This window comes from Seriola aureovittata, chromosome 21 (genome assembly GCF_021018895.1).
Source record: "Seriola aureovittata isolate HTS-2021-v1 ecotype China chromosome 21, ASM2101889v1, whole genome shotgun sequence".
Taxonomy (NCBI): Eukaryota; Metazoa; Chordata; class Actinopteri; order Carangiformes; family Carangidae; genus Seriola; species Seriola aureovittata.
Window position 1 is genome coordinate 785,541 of NC_079384.1, and position 19,516 is coordinate 805,056.

Below are 19,516 nucleotides of genomic sequence, written 5' to 3' on the forward strand. Positions count from 1 at the left end.
CCGGTTCGTTTTTCGCGGGGCCCCGCCCATCGCCGGTTTTCATTGGTCACCTGCAACCTCATCTGTCTTAGTCCCATGCTGATTGGCTGTAACCTGCCAGTCCCTTTAACTGTGTAGTTGAAGTGAAGACACGTGGGTGAGCTGTGCACACACAAACAATTTAAACAATAATAATTCTCTTTATTTCAGGCTGTTTCCGGCCACAATGGCTTCTACTGGAAAGGTTAGGCTGCCTCTATGTTGCGTGAGGCAAAAAAATAATAATAGGAAACTAGAAAATCCCGTAGTGTTGCTAATAAAATGTAATTGTTGTGAGCATACAGTAACAAGTGACAAGTCTTTTGGGGGGGCGGGGTGGGGTGGTGTTGAAAGGTGAGGATATCAAACAGTGAAGGAAAGAGAAACACATCCTCCAAATTCCAGGTGGAAATATGGAAACGTTAGTCACAATATCAGGTGGAATGGTCATTTCTGCATTTCATTGTCACAAAACATTTTAAAAACAAAGATTTAAATTTTGTAGAGCTTTGTATGAACAAAGCATGTTGCTTTACATGTGGAGATTACATGATTTGTAGGGCGTCTCTTGCAAACAATGCTTCATTTATGGTCTGTTGTGACACATTTTACCTTTTTTTTTTTTTTTTTTTTTAATCAAAAAAAAAGTTCTCCTGCGATTTGGATACTGCAGTTGGCCATATTACGATTATGATAATATTTCAAATAATTGTTCATCCCTACTTAATACATTCGGAAAATAGTTTGATTAATTGTTAAAGTGATCATTCTTTTTTTTTCTTAGCAAAAATGTCATACATTTGTACTTTCAGCTTCTTATTGGAGAATATTTTCTGCTTTTTCTCTCGTAAATGAAAGTAAAATGAAAATCTCTGAGGACATCTGAATAGGAAAATGGGACTTGAACATATTATTATAGATTTAATGTTGTAGAGAAATGATTCATGGATGAATGGAGAAAACAATCAGCAGATTACAATTGTTAGTTGCAGCCCTGCAGTATAGTTTTATCTGCACCAAAACACAGGAATCAAAATGGCACTTTAATAAAAAATTTGAAAATTAAAAAAAGAAATTACCCAACTGATGTATTTCTCTTTATCAAATTATTTACAAATTTTACCACGTCAGATGAAGCGTCTGTATCCTTGTTGATGATTTTCTGAAACCTCGTCCACCAGATCACTGAGAAAATATCAAGCAGATTTATTGGAGATGAAAATAATAGTTAGTTGCAGCCCCCCTCTTCAATACATGTACCAACATGTTGCACTTCTTCTCTCCTACACACCTGTTTCCAGACAGGTCAGTATGACGTCTGTTGACACACAGCTTCAGTGAATGTCTGTGCTGAGAGCGCCCTCAGCAGTTGAGTACAGTCCAATGCAGCAATGAAGGACAGCTCTGCAGAGAGTCTATAACTGGCTCAAGGTGAGGGCTGCTGGGTAATCCAGAGAGGCTCACAGAGACTGGTCAGACAGAGAGGGAGAGTGACAGTTAGAACAGGTGATCTCTTAACCTTCTCACCTGTTTCATCCATCCAAGATGGAGGAACTCAAACACCAGCGTTCACCTGCAGCTGGTGGTAAGTTCCTGCCACGCTTGTCTTTTCTTTCCCTGTTGTTGGTAAACGTGTAAGTAACAGAGGGAGGTCTTTGGTCGTATTCGTCCCATCAGCCAAGTTTGAGTCTCACCTTTCTTTCAGTTCAATCTCAGGTGTTACACCTGCCTCCTCTGGATCTCATGTTCCTTAGGTGTGTTCGACTCCTGTGCGTTTCTGAAGGCAATTACTGATATTTGTAAATAGCTGATAATCAATATTGAGTATGTTTTCACTGGAACTATTAAACAGCACTTTTGCTCAGTCATCGATCTCACTGAGAGCTGCAACAATTAGTCAATTGATTGTTCAGTGAATTGACAGAAAATGAATCAAAGTATTTTGATAATCTGTGACTTGGAGTGATTCAAACAAGACACAGACTCTGCTTCCAGCTTGTCAGCTGACATTAAAGTGTATAAAATATCTTTAGAATTTTTAACAAATGTATTTTTTTATTTCATGCACTAATTGATTAATCAAGAAAATGATCAACAGATTAATTAATAATGAAAATAAGTTAGGTGCAGTCATATTCAAGCATCATTCAGGGTGTGTGTTCATGTGTAAGAAGTGTGTGTGTGTGTGGGGGCAGGATCTAAGCAGCTCACTGACCCACATGCTCTAGCAGGAAGTGCTGTCTGCAGCAGTCTAAGTAGGCTTAAGGTGAACTTGAACCGTGCTGCTGCCACAAAACTCTTTGTGTGTGTGTGTTGTTCATACTGTGTACATGTTATTTATATTGTGTGAGTGATGTGTCGGCTGTGCCTCTGCTCCCTGTAATGAGTGACGAGGACGTGGATCTGCAGAGCTGGGGCTGGACTGACCTGTGTGTATCCTCACCTAATGCTGTGTGTGTGTGTGTGTCTGTCTGTGTGTGTGTCAGTGTGTGTGTGTCTGTCTGTCTGTCTGTCTGTCTGTGTGTGTGTGGCTCTTTGTTTTTGATAAGGTAGCAGGGATTTGTTTTGCGTTTCTGTTTCTCAGCAGGTAAATCTGTCGGTAACGCTTCATTTTACAGGTTCTGTATCTTTTAGACGATATTTCCAGCAGAGGCTGATGCAATTTAGTAAATTAGTAAACAGAATCTCACCAGTGTCGGTTTCAGCAAAAAAATGAAGTGAACTTAAACTAATTTTTAATCATTTTATGGTTAAGCCGCTTTCTGATACTTATTGGAAACTGAAATGTGACATAAATCAAATCCATATGACAATATCATAGTGTCACACAAACCTACTGGCTTTCTATCATTTTTCGACTTAGAAAAACTGTTTTTTATTTCCGTTAATTTTTTATTGTGTTTTCAGAGGTGCAGTATTTATGGAAGAGGAAAAGGGCCACATGTGAAAAGAAAAATTTTTACTTTAATCTCAGAATTCTGTCTTTTAAAGTGATAGTTGTGGTTATTAGACGTGGGGTTGTGTAATCATTTACAATCAGTGTTACCTGCAGTAGATTCAGTTTAGAGCAGCAGGAGCACTGGTAAGCTAGCAGAGTGATGAGCTGCTGTGGGCGGGGCCAGCAGAAAACACCTGTTTGACACTTTTTTAAAAGACGCCCACTGAAACAATCCAACAGCTGTTTAAATGAAGCTTCAAGTAGAATTCAGTCAAAACAAAGTGAAGTTTAGCTCTTTGTGATTCGCTCAGATGACCTGCAGCTGCGGCGTGATGCAGTGCACACTGTAGATGCGCTTGTACATAGGAATACAGTAGTTCAGTGGTTGAAGAATTGCAGTGCGAAAGGAAAGTGCTGTTCTGACAGGAAGATAAAGAGCTGAAAATATTCTACATCAAGCTTCATTTAATCAGATGTTGGATTGTTTCAGTGGGCGTCTTTTTAAAAGTAAAAAGTGTTTTCTGCTGGCCCCGCCCACAGCAGCTCATCACTCTGCTCCTGCTGCTCCTCTAAACTGAATCTACTGCAGGTAACACACTGACTGTACATGATGACGTCACACCACCCCACGTCTAATAACAACAACTATCACTTTAAACTCACAATTCTTTTGTCAGAGAGAATTTTTTCACATGTGACCCGAATCCTCTTCCATCAGTATTAAAGATGTGTTACAGTCTAATTTGGTGAATGTGGCAGAAACTCTTCCCTCTCTCATCTTCGTCCTCAGCTCCAGCTACTCCTCGGCGGTGTCGGACTTGGAGAAGGAGCAGCAGATTGCCTCCTTCCTCCAGACCAGAATCATGTCCAGACGCAGCCTGCGGCTCGACGATGGCCTGTTGGACCGCGGTCTGCCGCACGCCAGCGCCTCCTTCAGTGTAGGAGGAGGGAGCTGGAGGAGCACCAGGTGAGGGTTGGGTAGGAGGGGTGTCGGGTGTCTCGCTGCTGTTTTCCTCCTTCTTTCCCTTGTTCTTCTCCATCTTTTCATCCGTCTCCACCTCCTCCTCCTTTGTTCTTCCTCCTATCCTCCTCTTGTCTTCTCCTCCACCTTATTGTCATCTTCTCCTTCTTTTACACCTTTTTTTCTCCTCAATGTCATTATTGTTCTTTCTCCTCCTTCACATCCATCATCCATTAAGTTCTTTCCTCCTCCTCCCTGTCTCTGCTCCTTCTTCCTGCAGGTCTCTGAAGTCTCGTCGTTCTCAGCACCACTCAGTCTCCTGCTCGGAGTCTGTCCTCATGCACACTCCTCGTAAACCGGCTGGCCAGTCGCTCCACAACAGCAGCACCCACAGCGTGGCCTCGGACGCCTCTCTGCTCTCCTCCCTGCTGGACGAGTCCTCCATCCAGGAGGCCACACTGGTCGACACCTTCTGGGGTAAAACACAGCGTCATAACTCATCGAATTCTTCTTCTGTGTGCAGACTGGGCTGTTTACACCGAGCAGGCAGCAGTTAGAACAAAAGCACTAGTTGCTCAGGAATGTACAAAGTTAAAATGTGCAAAGAAATTTATATTTAAAGTTTCCTTCCAGACACGATGTAAAGTAGCTCTGTAAAAATACTGAAAAGGCTCTGAAGCTCATCTCCTCTGACTTCCTGGTTGAGAAATCTGGATCAGGCCTTGAGCCCCGCCCACCACCTGCTTGCTCCAGGTGGACAGGTGAGAGAGCAGAGAGTCTGAAGATGGTGAGAGGAGGAAACATCAGAGAGACTCAGCCACATGTTTGAGCCTCAGTCAGACCTAGACTCGGATGAGGAGTCTGTTGAGACCAGAACCAGAGACTAGCAGACGGATCAGAACTGTTAGCATAGTTAGCATCTTGGGCGGGGCTTGATGACTGCTTTGTTGTGACATCACAAAGTTCCAGAAGTCCTGACGGCTGGTTTTAAGGCTCAGTTTCTGAATACAGGCTGTGTGCATTTCTCTGTGGACTGAGGCTTTGATACTTTCACAGTATTAATATAGAAGCTAGAGCTGATCTATAATCACACTACACATGGACACAGACCTTTACACTGGAGGAGCTTTAATATGAGGTGGTTAGAGTGAAGTAGTTTTTGTTCTGATCTTCCTCTGGTGTTTCAGGTTTGGACAATAACGTTGATCCTAAAGGTCAGTAAAATTAATTCTTACCACAGTTACTGTCACTACTGTAACTTTAGTTTTCCAATGAAATTTCATCTAGGAAACTGAGGTAAATAACAATCGTTCCATTAAGCTAAAAATCCAATCTGTAAAAATGATCAAAATGTCACACATCTCTGATACAGAATATTGCATTCTCTTCTTATTAACGTGCCGAAACACACCTGAATACAAGTTTATATTTTTCACTATTGTCAAATGATGTAATTTTCTCCAACTTTATTTGTGTATCAGCAGTTTTGATGGATGAGATAAATTTTAATGAGCAGTGATATAAAACATAAACATATCGAGCTTCAACCAGAGAATGTTTGGTTGATAATTTCATCCATGAATTGATAGAAAAATCATCAGTCAGTTAATCATTTCATGTCTCTGTCACAGAAAGCACCATCATAGCGGAGCAGAGCAGCGTCCTGGCAAACAGCACTCTGATTGGTCCAGACAGCCACTGCGCCAAACACCCGGTGCAGACGCTCAGCCAGGTTTACTGTAAAGACTGTGAGCTGCACTCGGACAGGAAGGAGTCTGTGACCACTTACCGCTCCTCCTCCGAGTACACCACCACCACGTCCTCCTTGGTGACGGGGCCGCGGCCCTCGGACCACAGAGAGCCTGAAACGTCCACCGTCTACTGCCGAGACCGGGGCCGCAAGAGCAGAACAGGTGAGACAGGTGATAATCACTGTCTATCTATGACATCACAGGTGTTCAGGAAATACACTAAGCCAAAACATAATGACCACCTGCCTAACGTACGGCTCGGCCTCTGCGTGCTGCCAAAACAGCAAGTCGGACCTCTGAAGGTCCCTGTGGTGTCGGGCAGCAGATCCTGTAAGTTGTGGGCTGATGTGGATCAGACTTGTTGTTCCAGCCCCTCCCACAGAGGCTTGACATCTGAGGTCTGTACTACGAAGCAGGATCTGAGGTTGTCGAGGTAACTTCAGGTTTAACTCTGGGTTTTCTGTCCCGACGCTGGTTCTGTTGTTAAATCACCAAGGTAACTTACGCTGAACTGCTCCAGAGCAAGTTAACTTCAGAAGATCAGATCAAAACCTGTCTGTGACCTGTAAATGACTCAACAATTATTAGAATTGTTGCTGATTAATTTTTCTGTCATTTGACAAATCGTCGCAGCTGTATTTGCGATGTCACATCAGACGCCCTGAAGCTAATTTCCTGCCCAGCTGTGTGCACTTTGATTACGGACTCATTTCGTCACGTTTCGTTTCCTGAAGTGAAGTCATGGACTGACAGCTTCCTCCTGCTCTCTCTGGCTCTGCAAACATGTTTTGTATAAACATTTGTATGTAAATCAAACTGCAGCTGAAATCACTGAGGAGTCTCAGATTTCCCTGATGCACAGACGTACACATTTATTTGTATTTAAGTGTGACTCGGTGTGGTTCGGCTCTTCCAGATGTGCTGCAGCTGTGGCTGGACTCGTTAGTGCTGTGTGTCAGGAGCGCTGCAGTCTGCTGTGTCTCTATACTGACACACACCTGGCAGGTGTGTCAGAGGCTTGCCTCTAAGGTCACAGAGGTCCCTCTACACACTGACAACAATCATGGAGGTACTGACGCTGAAACAGTCTGTCACTAGTAGGTGTGGGAATTTACCTGTCAACATTTTTCCTTCTAGACACTGGTGTGAGTAAATGGGTATAAATAGGAGTAATCTGTTATGTTGGGGATCCACTCAGTGAGTACGCTGCTTTACCTGGTGTTCACCTGCATGTGCTGTTCAAACCACTTGCTGTTACTGTCACCTTTTCATCATAACATAACTCTAGCTTCCTGGTTCAGTCTTTCACAGAGGATCAGTGTGGATTTTTGACAAACGTCAATAATTCAGTTTATTTACTTCTGTCATTCTCTGTCTCTGAAGAGCTCACCCAAGAACCTCCTACTTTCCCTAAGTGGTTCCCAACACATTACTTCACTCAGTACCATTAGAACCCTTCAAGCCCCACTAGAACCTTTTTAAGACCCTAAAACGGCTCCACCAACTGCTAGAACCTCGTCAATGACAACAACACGTGGTATCACCACCAGAGCTACCCCTTCGGTCACCAGTAGCCTTCTATAGAACCACCCAAACATCCTTTCATTAACCACTAGAGCCTCCTCAATGACCTCTCGCCAGAACCTCCTTAGTGCTCCCTAGAACCTTCAAAAGACCACCAGAATGTCCTCATTTACAACTGGAACTACCTAGAGGACCCCTATAAGAAGACTACACTATAGGGACACCTAGAACCTCGGTTACTATGAGGTATACCCATCGGAACACTAGAACCAGGACCCATAGATCCTCCACAGTAATCATTATAAAATCTCAAAAGACTTAGAACTACCAAAATGACCTGTAGCACTCAGTGACCTGTCCCAGAACATCTCAAGACACAAGAACTACCCACAGGAACCCTAACCTCTCCAGTGATGACCACACATTGATAAAGGATCTCTAGAACCTTCCAAAGGACTTCTAAAGCTACCTAGAACTTTGCCAGTTACCATTAAATCTTTCTAGATGATCCTAAGGACATTCTTAAAGGAACACTAGATCTACAAAAATATACTATCTGAAGAGGTGCTATCTATAGGACCCAAAGATCCTCCGAATGACTACATGAATAACCTAAAGGCCCATAGAACTACACTCTACAGGGTCTACAGTAGAATCACCTAATGAATTCCTAGAACCTCCTCAGTTACTACAGGAACTACCTATAGAACCTGCTCAGTGTCATCTAGACCTACAACCTCCTCTGACTCCTCCATTGTACTAAAGAACAACTCAAACCACCTAGAGGAACCTAACTACCTACCGGACCCTGATTAATTGCCACTTCAGTTACCCTAGCAACCACAGGAGGTTCCTAATGAATTGACCAAACCTGAAATGTTGGCAAATGAACAGGCAATGTTTTCTGGTTCCCTATTTACTGTTCTCAAAGTATACTAAGATACTCTGAACCAGAGGAATGAACGTTTTTACTAGTTCTGACACAGATTTGTATCTTTATATTGTTCATGTGTTGTGCTTGTTTTCATGACCTCATACTCTTCACCTGCAGCGTTTCCCTCCCAAACAAATGGGCAGCACTTTGCCTGTTACCTTGGCAAAATGCAAATCCGTCCATGTCTCCCTGCCTGGAGTCAGTGCCGGTCGTCGGCTCAGAGGACAGATGTGGACGTGGTGAGGTGTTGGTCTGGAGGTCTCTCAGCTCCTGGTGAGTCTTGACTGTTTGTCCTCTGTGTTACAGTTCAATCCGGTCACTGTGGAGTCATGAGCCTCAAGGAGTCGACCACGAACCAGGAAGAGCTTCATCCCAATGGATCTCTGTGTGAGTTTTACAGTAAGACACGCACATTCTGTCTTTCTGTACTTGTGAGGATTCAGACCGGAAGTAGCCCTGTAATGTTATGTGTTAAACCATCACGTGGCTGCATTGATGTGCGTCGGACCAGTGAGACGACGAAATACAGCTCCGATACGTCCAGTTTCAGTAACAGACAAATGCATTTAAATGCTTATCTGTGAATTCCCTGAAGCGCAAAAAGCAACAACAAGATGAAAAACACATTTCACAAAACGTGGTGAACTCTGAATTGATTTGGGTCCAATCACACAGAAGAATTGTTATCCCTGGCATTTTCTGAAGTTTTTTTTTTTTTTTTTTTTTTGTCATGTTGATTTGTGAAATCTTGAGCTTTGCATTGCATCGTGTCCATTTTTGATGTTTTGCACTTCAGGGCCACCGTACACTCAGTGGTTTGTAACACTCTGACAGGATTTTACAACTGTAGAAAGTCATCGTGGCAGGAGGTTTTAACAGCAGAAACCATGTGGATTCACAGTAAGTGATGCACCAGGAATGTGCACTTATGGTGGAGGGACACACCCACAAGGAGGTGATTCTGCTTAATAATGAAACTATATATATATAATGTTAGGAGTTTTTTAAAGATTGAGTCCTCATTGCAAAACTAGAGTCACCTCCTCGTGTTTGTATTCCTTCTCCACTCAGACTAGTTTCAGGTTCATCCCTGTTTATCCAGAATCATAAAAAATATGAACAATTTGTGTCAAATTTTGGCATAATTTCTGTGTGAAGTCTTGAGTAATGGCTAAAAACTGATTGACCTTTGACCACCAAAATCTAATCAGTTCATCCTTGAGTCTCAGTGAATGTCCTTCAAGGCGTTCACAAGGCCAAAACCACGTTTTGTGAGGTCACCCTAACCTTTGAACTTTGACCTTTCACCACCAAATTCTAATCAGTTTGTCCTTGAAGTCTAGAAGGTTTTACCAAATTTGAAAAAGTTCCTTCAAGGCGTTATGGAAATATTGCGTTCACAAGGCCAAAACTGTGTTGTGTGAAGTCACCGTGACCTTGACCTTTTACCTCTTGACAATCAAAATTTATCAGTTCATCCTTGAGGCCAAGTGAATGTTTGTGCCAAATTTCAAGCCGTTCCATCAAGGCGTTTCTGAGAACAACCTGAAACAAAATGGCTGCTGCTCTGGCTGTCGCCAGCGCAGACACATAATTATTCTTTGGTGGTATTTTATCTGCACTGCTGCAGTTAATGTGGCCACCCTCTGACCTTTGGTCAACCTCTCCCTGCCTTGTGTTGTGTGTCTGCACCGCTGACGCCAACAGGTGACGACTGTAAGGAGGAACGGCGCCCGGAGATGGATACTGTCACCTCATCTTCATCTTCATCGTCATGGTCCTCACTGGCTTCCTGTCTCTTGGGGCTGATGTGGAGCGTGACGGTTTTCACAGGTTTAACACTCGTCTGAGTTGCAGATCTAACTGCTGATGAGTTTAGTTTTTACCAGGGGTTTAGAGTCTTTTACTTCCAGAGTCTTGTGTGTGTTTTTAATACTGGGACAAAACATACAAGGGCTGTATCATGTTGTCAGTTTCCATCTTTTCTACAATGCAGTCACTGCAGCTGTATGACTGAGGAACTTCACTCTGTCCTCAGCTCCAGCATGGAGAGGCATCACAGATGTGCTGATGGTTACTTTTTCATTTCTACATTTTTCTTTGTCCACACTCGACCTTATTTGACGAAGGAGATTTAGGCGCCAGGTTTGAAAATGACTGTAATATTCAAACAAAGACAGTTTAAGTTTCCGACTATCGACAGAACTTGTGAGGAAGCGTCTTCTTCAGGACGTGTTCTTCAGATCCTGAGATACTGGATCTCTTTCTTCATCAGTCTGACGCCTGTTTGCTTCCTCAGCTCTGTACCTCTGTCAGCTGACTCAGAGAGCAGCTTCAGCCGTCTGGCCTCTCACCAAGAAAATGTGTTCTGCTTCACGGAGCGCCGGACGCTCTGCAGGTTAACGCCATGTCTCTGTTTTGTTTTATTTTGAAATTCTCTTCCCCGATTGATCCCTCCGCTTTTCGCCTGACGTGCAGCATGTTTGTGTCGGAGCTCCTGTTGGATTTTGGGTGTTTTGTCTGTCGTGCCTATTTATCATTTTTATAACATGTTTCTTCTCCTGCTTGGTGACCTGCAGCCTCCTGCTCCGCTGCTGAACCCGAGTCAGCTGATGTTCCACTGATCTTCTCGTGTGTGTGTGTGTGTGTGTGTGTGTGTGTGTGTGTGTGTGTGTGTGTGTGTGTGTGTGTGTGTGAAACGGCAGGTGAGGTGTTCAGGTGGCTTGGCAGACGATGGCATCACATGGCCACCAGCTTCCTCCTGACTCGGTAAGTTTGCTTGTTTTTATTTAATATATGTCCCATCGCCACGGTACCCGGTGTGTGTGTGTGTGTGTGTGTGTGTGTGTAAGACACATCATGTGACATCATAACTCGAGAACAACATGGATATGACGAGATTTCTCTTGTGCTTTGCTGCAGACATTTGCATATTGACGAGGTAAAACTGAAATTATTAAAACTAACATTTTAGATGACAAACTTGTATTACTCTGAGCCTAGACAGGACATAAAATAATTAATTTATTCGTAGAGATCTATTGTTGAAGACGACCGTCCTCAGAACATCAGCCCCTTGTTCCTCGACTGTGTTGCTGATTATTTATCTTTATAAATAATCTTATTTCTCTTATGTAGGAGGCAAAGTCACAGTTCTTCATACTTGCCTAAATGTTAAATTTGGAGGTTGTTACGTCACCGTTCCGTCTCAGTCCATCCTAATTTACTCGACATTGTTTTAAAACCTGAATGAAGCAACTTCTTAGTTTGGATCTGCAAAAGCAAACATTCATTATATTAAACATTGGTGCCGTTAAGTATGTTAACTACTGCATTTGTTAAATTAAAGGTAAAATAACCACATTTACTGCATTAACAACAAGATCTATGTTCTGTTTCCATCAATTCTCAAACCACAGAAATCTGTGACTTTAATCACCACTCACACTAAAGGATAAAACCAGGAGAAGCTGACAACTCCCATGATCCCACGCTGCTTCACAATGTCACCAAACACCATCTTGTGTTGTTGTTTTGATTTAACCGGACGTGTTCTCCCTGCAGGTTCCCTCTGCGGCTCTTCTTGGTTCTCCTCCCTCTGCTGCTTCTCCTGTTCAGTGAGTTCCTTCAGTTTCATATCTTCACTGGAGAAACAACGATCAATCGATCAGTCAATCAACAGAAAACTCTTCCTCTTGTCGCCTGACTGTAAATTTAGTAGTTTTCAACTTTCTGACGTTTTGACCAAATGATTCATTGATGTTAATGATGAAAATCAGCAGATGAATCTTTAATAAAAACAGTTGTTCGTTGTGCGTCTTCACTGTTTATTGGTCTGACAGACTAAAACTTACTTCACGTGTTTCACCTGAGATCTAAGGCTTTGATTAAATTCACCTGTATATAGTCGGGATGTTTCTCTGATTTCATGACCTGCACAGTTTTTCAGACTTGAAGGTTTTCGTTCTCCCCCCTTCAGGCCTGTGTTGGTTCGGTCCAGCTGTTCTACAGTCCGTCCTTCCAGCTGTGAACGTCACAGAGTGGAGGACAGCGGTCTCTGACGTCCCCGGTCTGTCCCCCGTGTACAGCTTCATGTCCGCTCAGAGCCAATCAGCTGAGGCCGCTGTGGAGGAGTCGAGGGAGGTGCCGCCATACGTGGAGCCGCTCTACAGTCGACCTCCGGCAGCAGAGGAGGTACTGAGGTTTTTAATGTGTGTTTCAGTATTTATATCCATCATGAGACTGACTCTGCAGAACAGGTCCTGTGTGTTTCACCTGGTTCATGTCGAGTCTTTACTCCTGAAATAGTTTGAACCAATTAATCAATAGACAGAAAAAGGATAAAATCACCTTTCATCCCTCTGTAATGTTTCCTCTGTTTTACGTCAGTAACCTGAACATGCTTGAGTTTCTTCTGGTCAGACAAGAAACAATATTTCATACAATTTATTTACAGTGTTTTTGCAGATGGTCAAAGATGCTAAAAAAGATCCCAGTGAAAGCAGGAAGAGCACTGGACAGAAATGAGGATCTGAAAGCAGCAAACAGACTCAGGGAAACTGGATATTAAGGCTGCGCAATGTACAAGAAAATCATATTGTGGTTACTTTGGCAGATATTGTGATGTACATGTTCCTTTACGTCTGGAGAATATGAGGAGCATCTCTGTAGCACCACAACTCTTATGGTGCTAACAAACAGCGATGTGACACATCAGCTACTGCGATTAGGATATTACACTTGGCCATATTGTGATTTCGATTATGTTTTGATTAATTGGCAGGGCTACTGGATATTTTTCATGACCTTCTTACATTAACAGACTCGTGATTTGTTGATTTTAATTGAAAATTAATCAATCTTATATCAGGACAAGTAGGTATTTTTCCTGGATATGATGTTTGAAAAGGTGGGTTCATATTCTACCGGTGGACAGTCTGTTTATATAGATTTATATTGCTTACACTGTAATACTGCTGTTTACATTAAAGTATTCATTGTCTCCCAGGAAGAGTTGGCCCGGCTCATTGGTCTGGAGCAGAGTCTGACGGCGCTGTGGGAGCGTGTGGAGGCCGGAGGGCGGCGGGCGGAGCAGAGACACAGGGAGGTTCTCCGGCTGTACACTGACCTCCAGCAGCAGCAGCAGCTGGCCTCTGCTCGGGGCAGGGAGGACGGCGTGGAGCCCTGGCTGAGCGGCCTGCTGGACCATCAGCTGTCCCAGCTCAGGAGGCGACTGGATGAGGAGAGACGGCAGAAGGACCAGGTCAGATACTGGACTCATCCGGACGTCGGGGTCACAACATCATTAACTGGATGGAAGAAGATTTTTCTACTGCACTAAATTATAGATTTATTGTCTTTTTTTGCTTTTTGTGAATAATTTGTTGAGGCTTTATTTTGTGGGTCCATGATATTCTTATCACTTCCTAAAAGTTACTTCAATATGAAATCTGGTTCTAATGAGGAAAATACAAATACATCAATCCAGTTGAGTTTAAAGGGGGGTTATGTGGAGTCAGATATCCTGTGAGGTGACGGGGACAGGTGCATGCAGGTGTTGTAATGTTTCGGATCGTGTGTGTGCGTGTGCGTGTGTGTGTGTGTAGATTCGACAGCAGGATTTGTTGCAGCAGCAGAGTCAAACGTCTCGTCTGCAGCAGCTGGAGCTGCAGCTGCAGGCGCTGGCTGCCGAAACAGAGGTAAGCCACGCCCACACGAGCAGAAATGGAAGTTCATAAACGACTTTGGCCTGAGTTTCGAACATTTTGATGTTTGACTGTCACGTTCTCCGACTGTAAAACCAGAAGAATCTACAGTGTAGTTCACTACAGTGACCTATTGACGGAGGATAATTGTTTGTTTCTGAAACTTCAGGAGATGCAGTGGAGACGAGAAGCTGCTCCAACAGCCTCACCTCCACCTGCAACACTTCCAGCTGCCGTCAGGTGACCCGCACAGGAACATAACACCCGTGGACATGAATCAAAGCAGCGTGTCGGTATGTAAAGCCTGTTCCTCTTTACTGACTTCCTCCTCCAGTGCCGGCGTGGACCGTCAGTCCCACGATGCCCTGCTGGCGCAGGTAGCGAGGTTGGAGGTGGCTCTGGGGGATATGAGGCGGGATGTCGAGGGTCTGTCTGGGTTCGAGGACAGCTGTCGACGTCTCAGTGGAATCCAGCAGACGGTGAGAGCGAAGGCCGCCCTCTTTATTTAATGAGATGTTTGGTATTAAACTACACAGATAGATAGAGAAGCAGCGCGGTTAGCCATGTTAGCTAGCTAGAGAGCAGATAGTTGAAACAAGTTGAACAATCTTGTCCAGATCGTGTTGAATATTCTTCTATGAAGGAATAACCTCGACATTTTCAGACTGCTCTCCTGTAACTGGAGCCTCTCCTGTCCTCTGTCAGATCTCAGCGCAGGTCTCCACTCAGGTCCGTGAGGAGGTCCGGGCTCTCGTCTATGGGAACCAGTTGACAGTGGGGGGCGGGGCAGACGCCAACACCCTCCCACAGTCGCTCCTCCAGTGGCTGTCGCAGCAGTACGTAAGCGGGGCCGACCTGCAGGAGGCGCTGGCCTCTCTGGAGCTCAGGATCCTGCAGAACATCAGCCTGCAGCTGGAGCAGCGGCGAAGCGAGGAGGTGGTCAGAGAGGCCGCCATGCAAACCCCTGGAGCCGCTGGGGCCACCGTAACCCAGGAGGTGAGGTGTGGGGGGGGTGGGGGGTCTGTCCCTATCATGAATATTGACTTGTCCACTGATGTGGTCTGTTAATCTCGTCTTGACTCTGTACGATGTGTCCACCTTGCTGTGGAGGTGTTTGTATATTTTTATACTTCGATATCCTTCAAACAGTATAATTACAAGTTCCTGCTCAAATAAGTTCCCGCTCCTGACAGTTGAGTAAGCAGCGACTCCCTCGTCTCTTCAGGATGTCCATGTGATCGTGGAGAACGCTCTGCGGCTGTTTTCTCAGGACCGGACCGGCCTGGCCGACTACGCTCTGGAGTCTGGAGGTGAGAAATAAACTCTCCCTGTGTGTCTGACTGATAATCTGATGATGTGACGTGTTAAAGGAACAGTCTGTTGTTCTATAGTTTTATTATATTACTGTCATCAAATCTCATGTTTAGATTCAAACCAACAACACTTCCTGTCTTCCCTCCTCTCTCTGTGGCTCTGAGCTCATTGGTTCCTACGTAAACCTTTCAAAACACCTCATAAATATACAATTTCATTTTTCAAAGGTTCAGTAATTTCCTCAAACAGCTGCTCACTCTAGTTTTTATCAAACAGGAGGTAATGGAGCATTTGTCGGGGACTATTTTCAGTGGCGGATTAATCCACATTTGGTGTTGTAGTGAGTGTTTGTGGCAGCAGGACGGTGTGTGTTCGTGGTGATGAAGGAACATGTCAGCCAGTCACCTCATCACCATTGACCTGATGTGAAATCCCTCCTGTTGCCATGATCCACAGCTGACTGTTGTTTGCCCCCCCTGCAGGGGGCAGCATCCTGAGCACTCGCTGCTCCGAGGCGTATGAGACGAAAGCCGCTCTGCTCAGTCTCTTCGGAGTTCCTCTCTGGTATTTCTCTCAGTCTCCTCGAGCAGTAATCCAGGTAACATACCTGTCGTACACCAAACACACATCACACAAGACTAATTCTTTGATTTGCACTATTTGAAATTTAATTGATAAGTTATTCGCACTTGATAAACAGGGACCTGATCTATTCATGGTTGAATGAGAATATTGTTACCAAAGAATGTTAAAGTTTTGTTCTAACGATCATACGACAACAGAAAACAAACCAGAGTCAGATTCCTCAGACTAAATGACACTGATGGAGCAGTCACACTCCACTCATGCTCTCTCTTCCTGCAGCCGGACATCCATCCTGGAAACTGCTGGGCCTTCAGAGGCTCCACAGGCTTCCTGGTGATCCGCCTCTCCATGAGGATCCTTCCCACCGCCTTCTCCCTGGAGCACATCCCCAAAGCCCTGGCACCCAGTGGGACGCTGCGCAGCGCCCCCCGACGCTTCGACATCTACGTAAGAGAGCGGCAGCTGTCACCACGACCTGTCAGGAAGACGCCGTTTGGATGTTCAGTCTGTTTTGCACTCAACTGATGTTTTGCTTTCAGGGTCTGGATGATGAAAGCCAGGAGAGAGGGAAGCTGCTGGGCACTTACACCTATGATGAGGATGGAGAGGCTCTGCAGACCTACCCCGTCACTGTGAGTCATCCATGCAGTGTGCTCCCATACGCTGCTCTTATATGCACCAGCAGTGGATAAAAACGGTGTTAAAGAGACCGCAACTTCTCCGTATAGTTGATCAAAAGTCATCAAAGTTTCCCACGAATTGAACAAATTTGCACGAAAACGAGTTTAATTGTTGCAACATTGTGGTGTAGAGATGTTATAAATTGATTATTATAGAGATCAGCTCTACCTGTGATTAAGACAGAGCAGAATCTCTTGTTCTTTTTCTCTATAAGATTTGTGACTGCACTGGATTTATTCTCACTGTAGCAGTTGCCTCCCATTTTTAATGAATTTTTACCAGCTGCTGCGCAACATTGTTGATTCCTCGTCATTTTCATGATATATGGGAAAAAAAAAAAATATATATATATATATATATATATATTTTTTTTTTTTTTTTTTAAATGTTCATGTCCTATGTTCTTTTTCTCCTGGACAGGAGGAGAACGATCAAAGCTTCCAGATCATCGAGGTGCAGGTGTTGTCCAACTGGGGTCATCAGGAGTACACCTGCATGTACCGCTTCAGAGTGCACGGGACGCCCAGCGACGTGTGAGGACGCTGCGCAGACTAATGTTGGATTATTTAATACCCAGTGCAGAGATGACGGAGACGCCGTCCAACATCGTTTTTGCTGCTCTTTCCTCGACGTGTTTCCTGCTTCAGCCACTCGCCGCTAACGGTGCCTAAATAACTCTGAATCAATTTATTGAATTGATCGTCTCAACAGTGACTAAACTCACTTCCCTCCCTTCAGACCTAATGTGATCTGTGTTGCCATTTTCCTGTGGAAAACGAACAAACTGACGGCTCTGAGTGTGATGTTGAAGTTTTCTGTCAATAATTAATATTTTTATATCGGTGTTGTTTTGTATTTGCTGTGTTTAAAAGTCCTTCTCACTGTTGGTTTTTCATGTTTTAGCCCATTATTCTTTTTATTGTTTACATTAACGTTATCCCGGTGTGAGCAGTTTTAAAGGGTGGGCTCACACTTTCTTCAAGAGTATCTTAATACAGCCCTCGCATGCCCTTGTGTGTATCAAAACATTTTTAGTCAGGTGAAGATAATATCGTGTTGAGACAATGAAATGAGGCTCCTCCAGAGTTTTGGTGTTTTCTAAAATAATCCACGTTCTGTGTTTTCCTGTTGAGCCACGACAGGAACACACTTACAGAAAGGAGAATTTCACACTAAAAGATTTGAACTTTGGAAGATATGGTTTTTAGCTTAACCCTGAGCTGTATGGTTATTACACATAACGCCGTCACTTCTTCTGTTTTAATCTCTTCACAGCCAGAATGAACTCTTACACCGGAGTGTCCTTGAATGCAACAACAGGAGGGCTTTTAAAATGGCTCAACACAGCGGCAGCACTGAACAACGATAATGTGCCTTTGTTCCTCGTTAGTTAAGTCTAAGGAAATGTTTTGCACTGATGGATTTAATGGCTGTATCTGTATTTATTTCTGTCTTCAGGTTAATGGGAGACAAAGTCTTGTTTTTATTACAGATTCTCTGACTTCCAAGTGTGTGGGGACTTTTTTTTTTTTTTTTAACTTAATATGTATATTTGTGTTTTTTTGTATGTGTTTTCAAGCTGGGCTTATCAGAATAAAGATGTGAAATATAATCATTATTCGTGTTTTTCTTTCACTTTTTTTTCCACTCTTTTAGGCGAGCTAGAGACGGCCTTTACTTCTGGTGTTAACACCTGGTTATTACAGGTGTAAATGAGCACAGAACGCATTGGGACCAGAATGCGATCAGATCAGCCAGACCACATCTGGAGGTGGTGCGGCTCGCATTGTGAACTGATCCCAGCAGGTATAAATGAAGTCTGTGCAGTGTGACCACAGGACGAAGAAAAAAACATCAGCTGAAAGTTCAACTCTGTCTCTTCCTGCCAATTGGATCAAACCCAAAACAAGCTCCAGAGCTTGACAAAGCAAAAAGTAGAGTCAGTGCTACAGCCCTGACAGGTCAACCAACCTTCTCTGACCAATTTGAATATTTAAGTTCGACCACAATGTGGGCACAATTGAGATAACGAGAACACATTCTAATACCGGGTGTAACTGCAAAGCCCTGTAGATCAGATGTCATTAAGTTTTCAGTAGAAAGTTAGAGTGCACTTTACAAAGGGTACAATTTCTAAGAATCTAAACCATTATTTATTAATAGCAGTCTGTCCTCTGGACTGGTTACTGTTCATTTTAAACATGCCGTTGTGCAACCTTTGTTAAAAAAACCTGGGCTGGATCCTACTGTCTTGGCAAATTTCAGGCCTATCTCTAAATTGCCCTTCCTTTCTAAAATCTTAGAAAAGGTTGTTTATTCTCAGCTCATGGACTTTTAAAATGAACAAAATATTCTTGAGATTTTCCAATCCTGTTTTAAAACATTTCACAGCACCGAATCAGCGCTTTTAAGAGTTTTTAATGACATCTTTTTAGCTACTGACTCCGGTCTCTGTGTTGTCCTTGTACTTTTAGATTTGACTGCAGCTTCTGATACAGTGGACCATGGATCCTGATTGCTCGTTTGGAGCAGTGGGTGGGCATCAGTGACACAGCACTTGAATGGTTCAGGTCCTACCTGTCACATCGAACCTTCTGTGTCAGCCTTGATGACTGTGTCCTCCACTGCTCCCCTCTCATGTGGGGTACCACAGGGCTCTGTCCTTGGCCCTCTTTTATTTTCCCTCTATCTACTCCCACTTGGTTCAATTCTCAGGAAACATGGCATTTCTTTTCATTGCTATGCGGATGACAGTCAGATCTATGTCCCCCTAAAAAAGTCAGACTCCTACAGTGTAAAGCCATTGCATGAGTGTTTACATGACATTAAAGCTTGGATGTCTCTAAACTTCCTGAATTTTAATGAAAAAAAGACAGAAGTCATGGTGTTGGGTGGCACTTCTGTGACCCCCCTGGTTGATCTGGGTTCTTTGGCACAGTATCACAAGCCAACTGTGCACAATCTGGGGTAAAAGTGGACACAGAACTTAAATTTGACAGCCAGATTAAAGCTGTGGTGAAGTCAAGCTTTTCCACTAGAGGCAGCTGGCAAAAATTAAACCAGTCCCTCAGAGAAAGCACTTTGAGACAGCAATCCGTGCCTTTG

General features: G+C 43.8%; 1 protein-coding gene across 1 annotated transcript; it reads left to right on the forward strand.

The window, feature by feature from the left end:
- The first annotated feature begins 2,273 nt into the window (after positions 1-2,273).
- LOC130161976 (SUN domain-containing protein 1-like) lies at positions 2,274-18,023 on the forward strand. The gene is made up of 19 exons (XM_056365382.1): positions 2,274-2,447; positions 3,747-3,923; positions 4,198-4,394; positions 5,105-5,131; positions 5,549-5,830; positions 8,433-8,513; positions 10,832-10,895; positions 11,691-11,743; positions 12,106-12,320; positions 13,135-13,389; positions 13,733-13,825; positions 14,001-14,071; positions 14,166-14,310; positions 14,537-14,827; positions 15,057-15,141; positions 15,628-15,743; positions 16,010-16,177; positions 16,270-16,362; positions 16,832-18,023. Exons 1-19 carry the CDS (start codon positions 2,401-2,403, stop codon positions 16,946-16,948), a joined length of 2,577 nt encoding a protein of 858 aa, XP_056221357.1. The 5' UTR covers positions 2,274-2,400; the 3' UTR covers positions 16,949-18,023.
- The last annotated feature ends 1,493 nt before the right edge of the window (positions 18,024-19,516 follow it).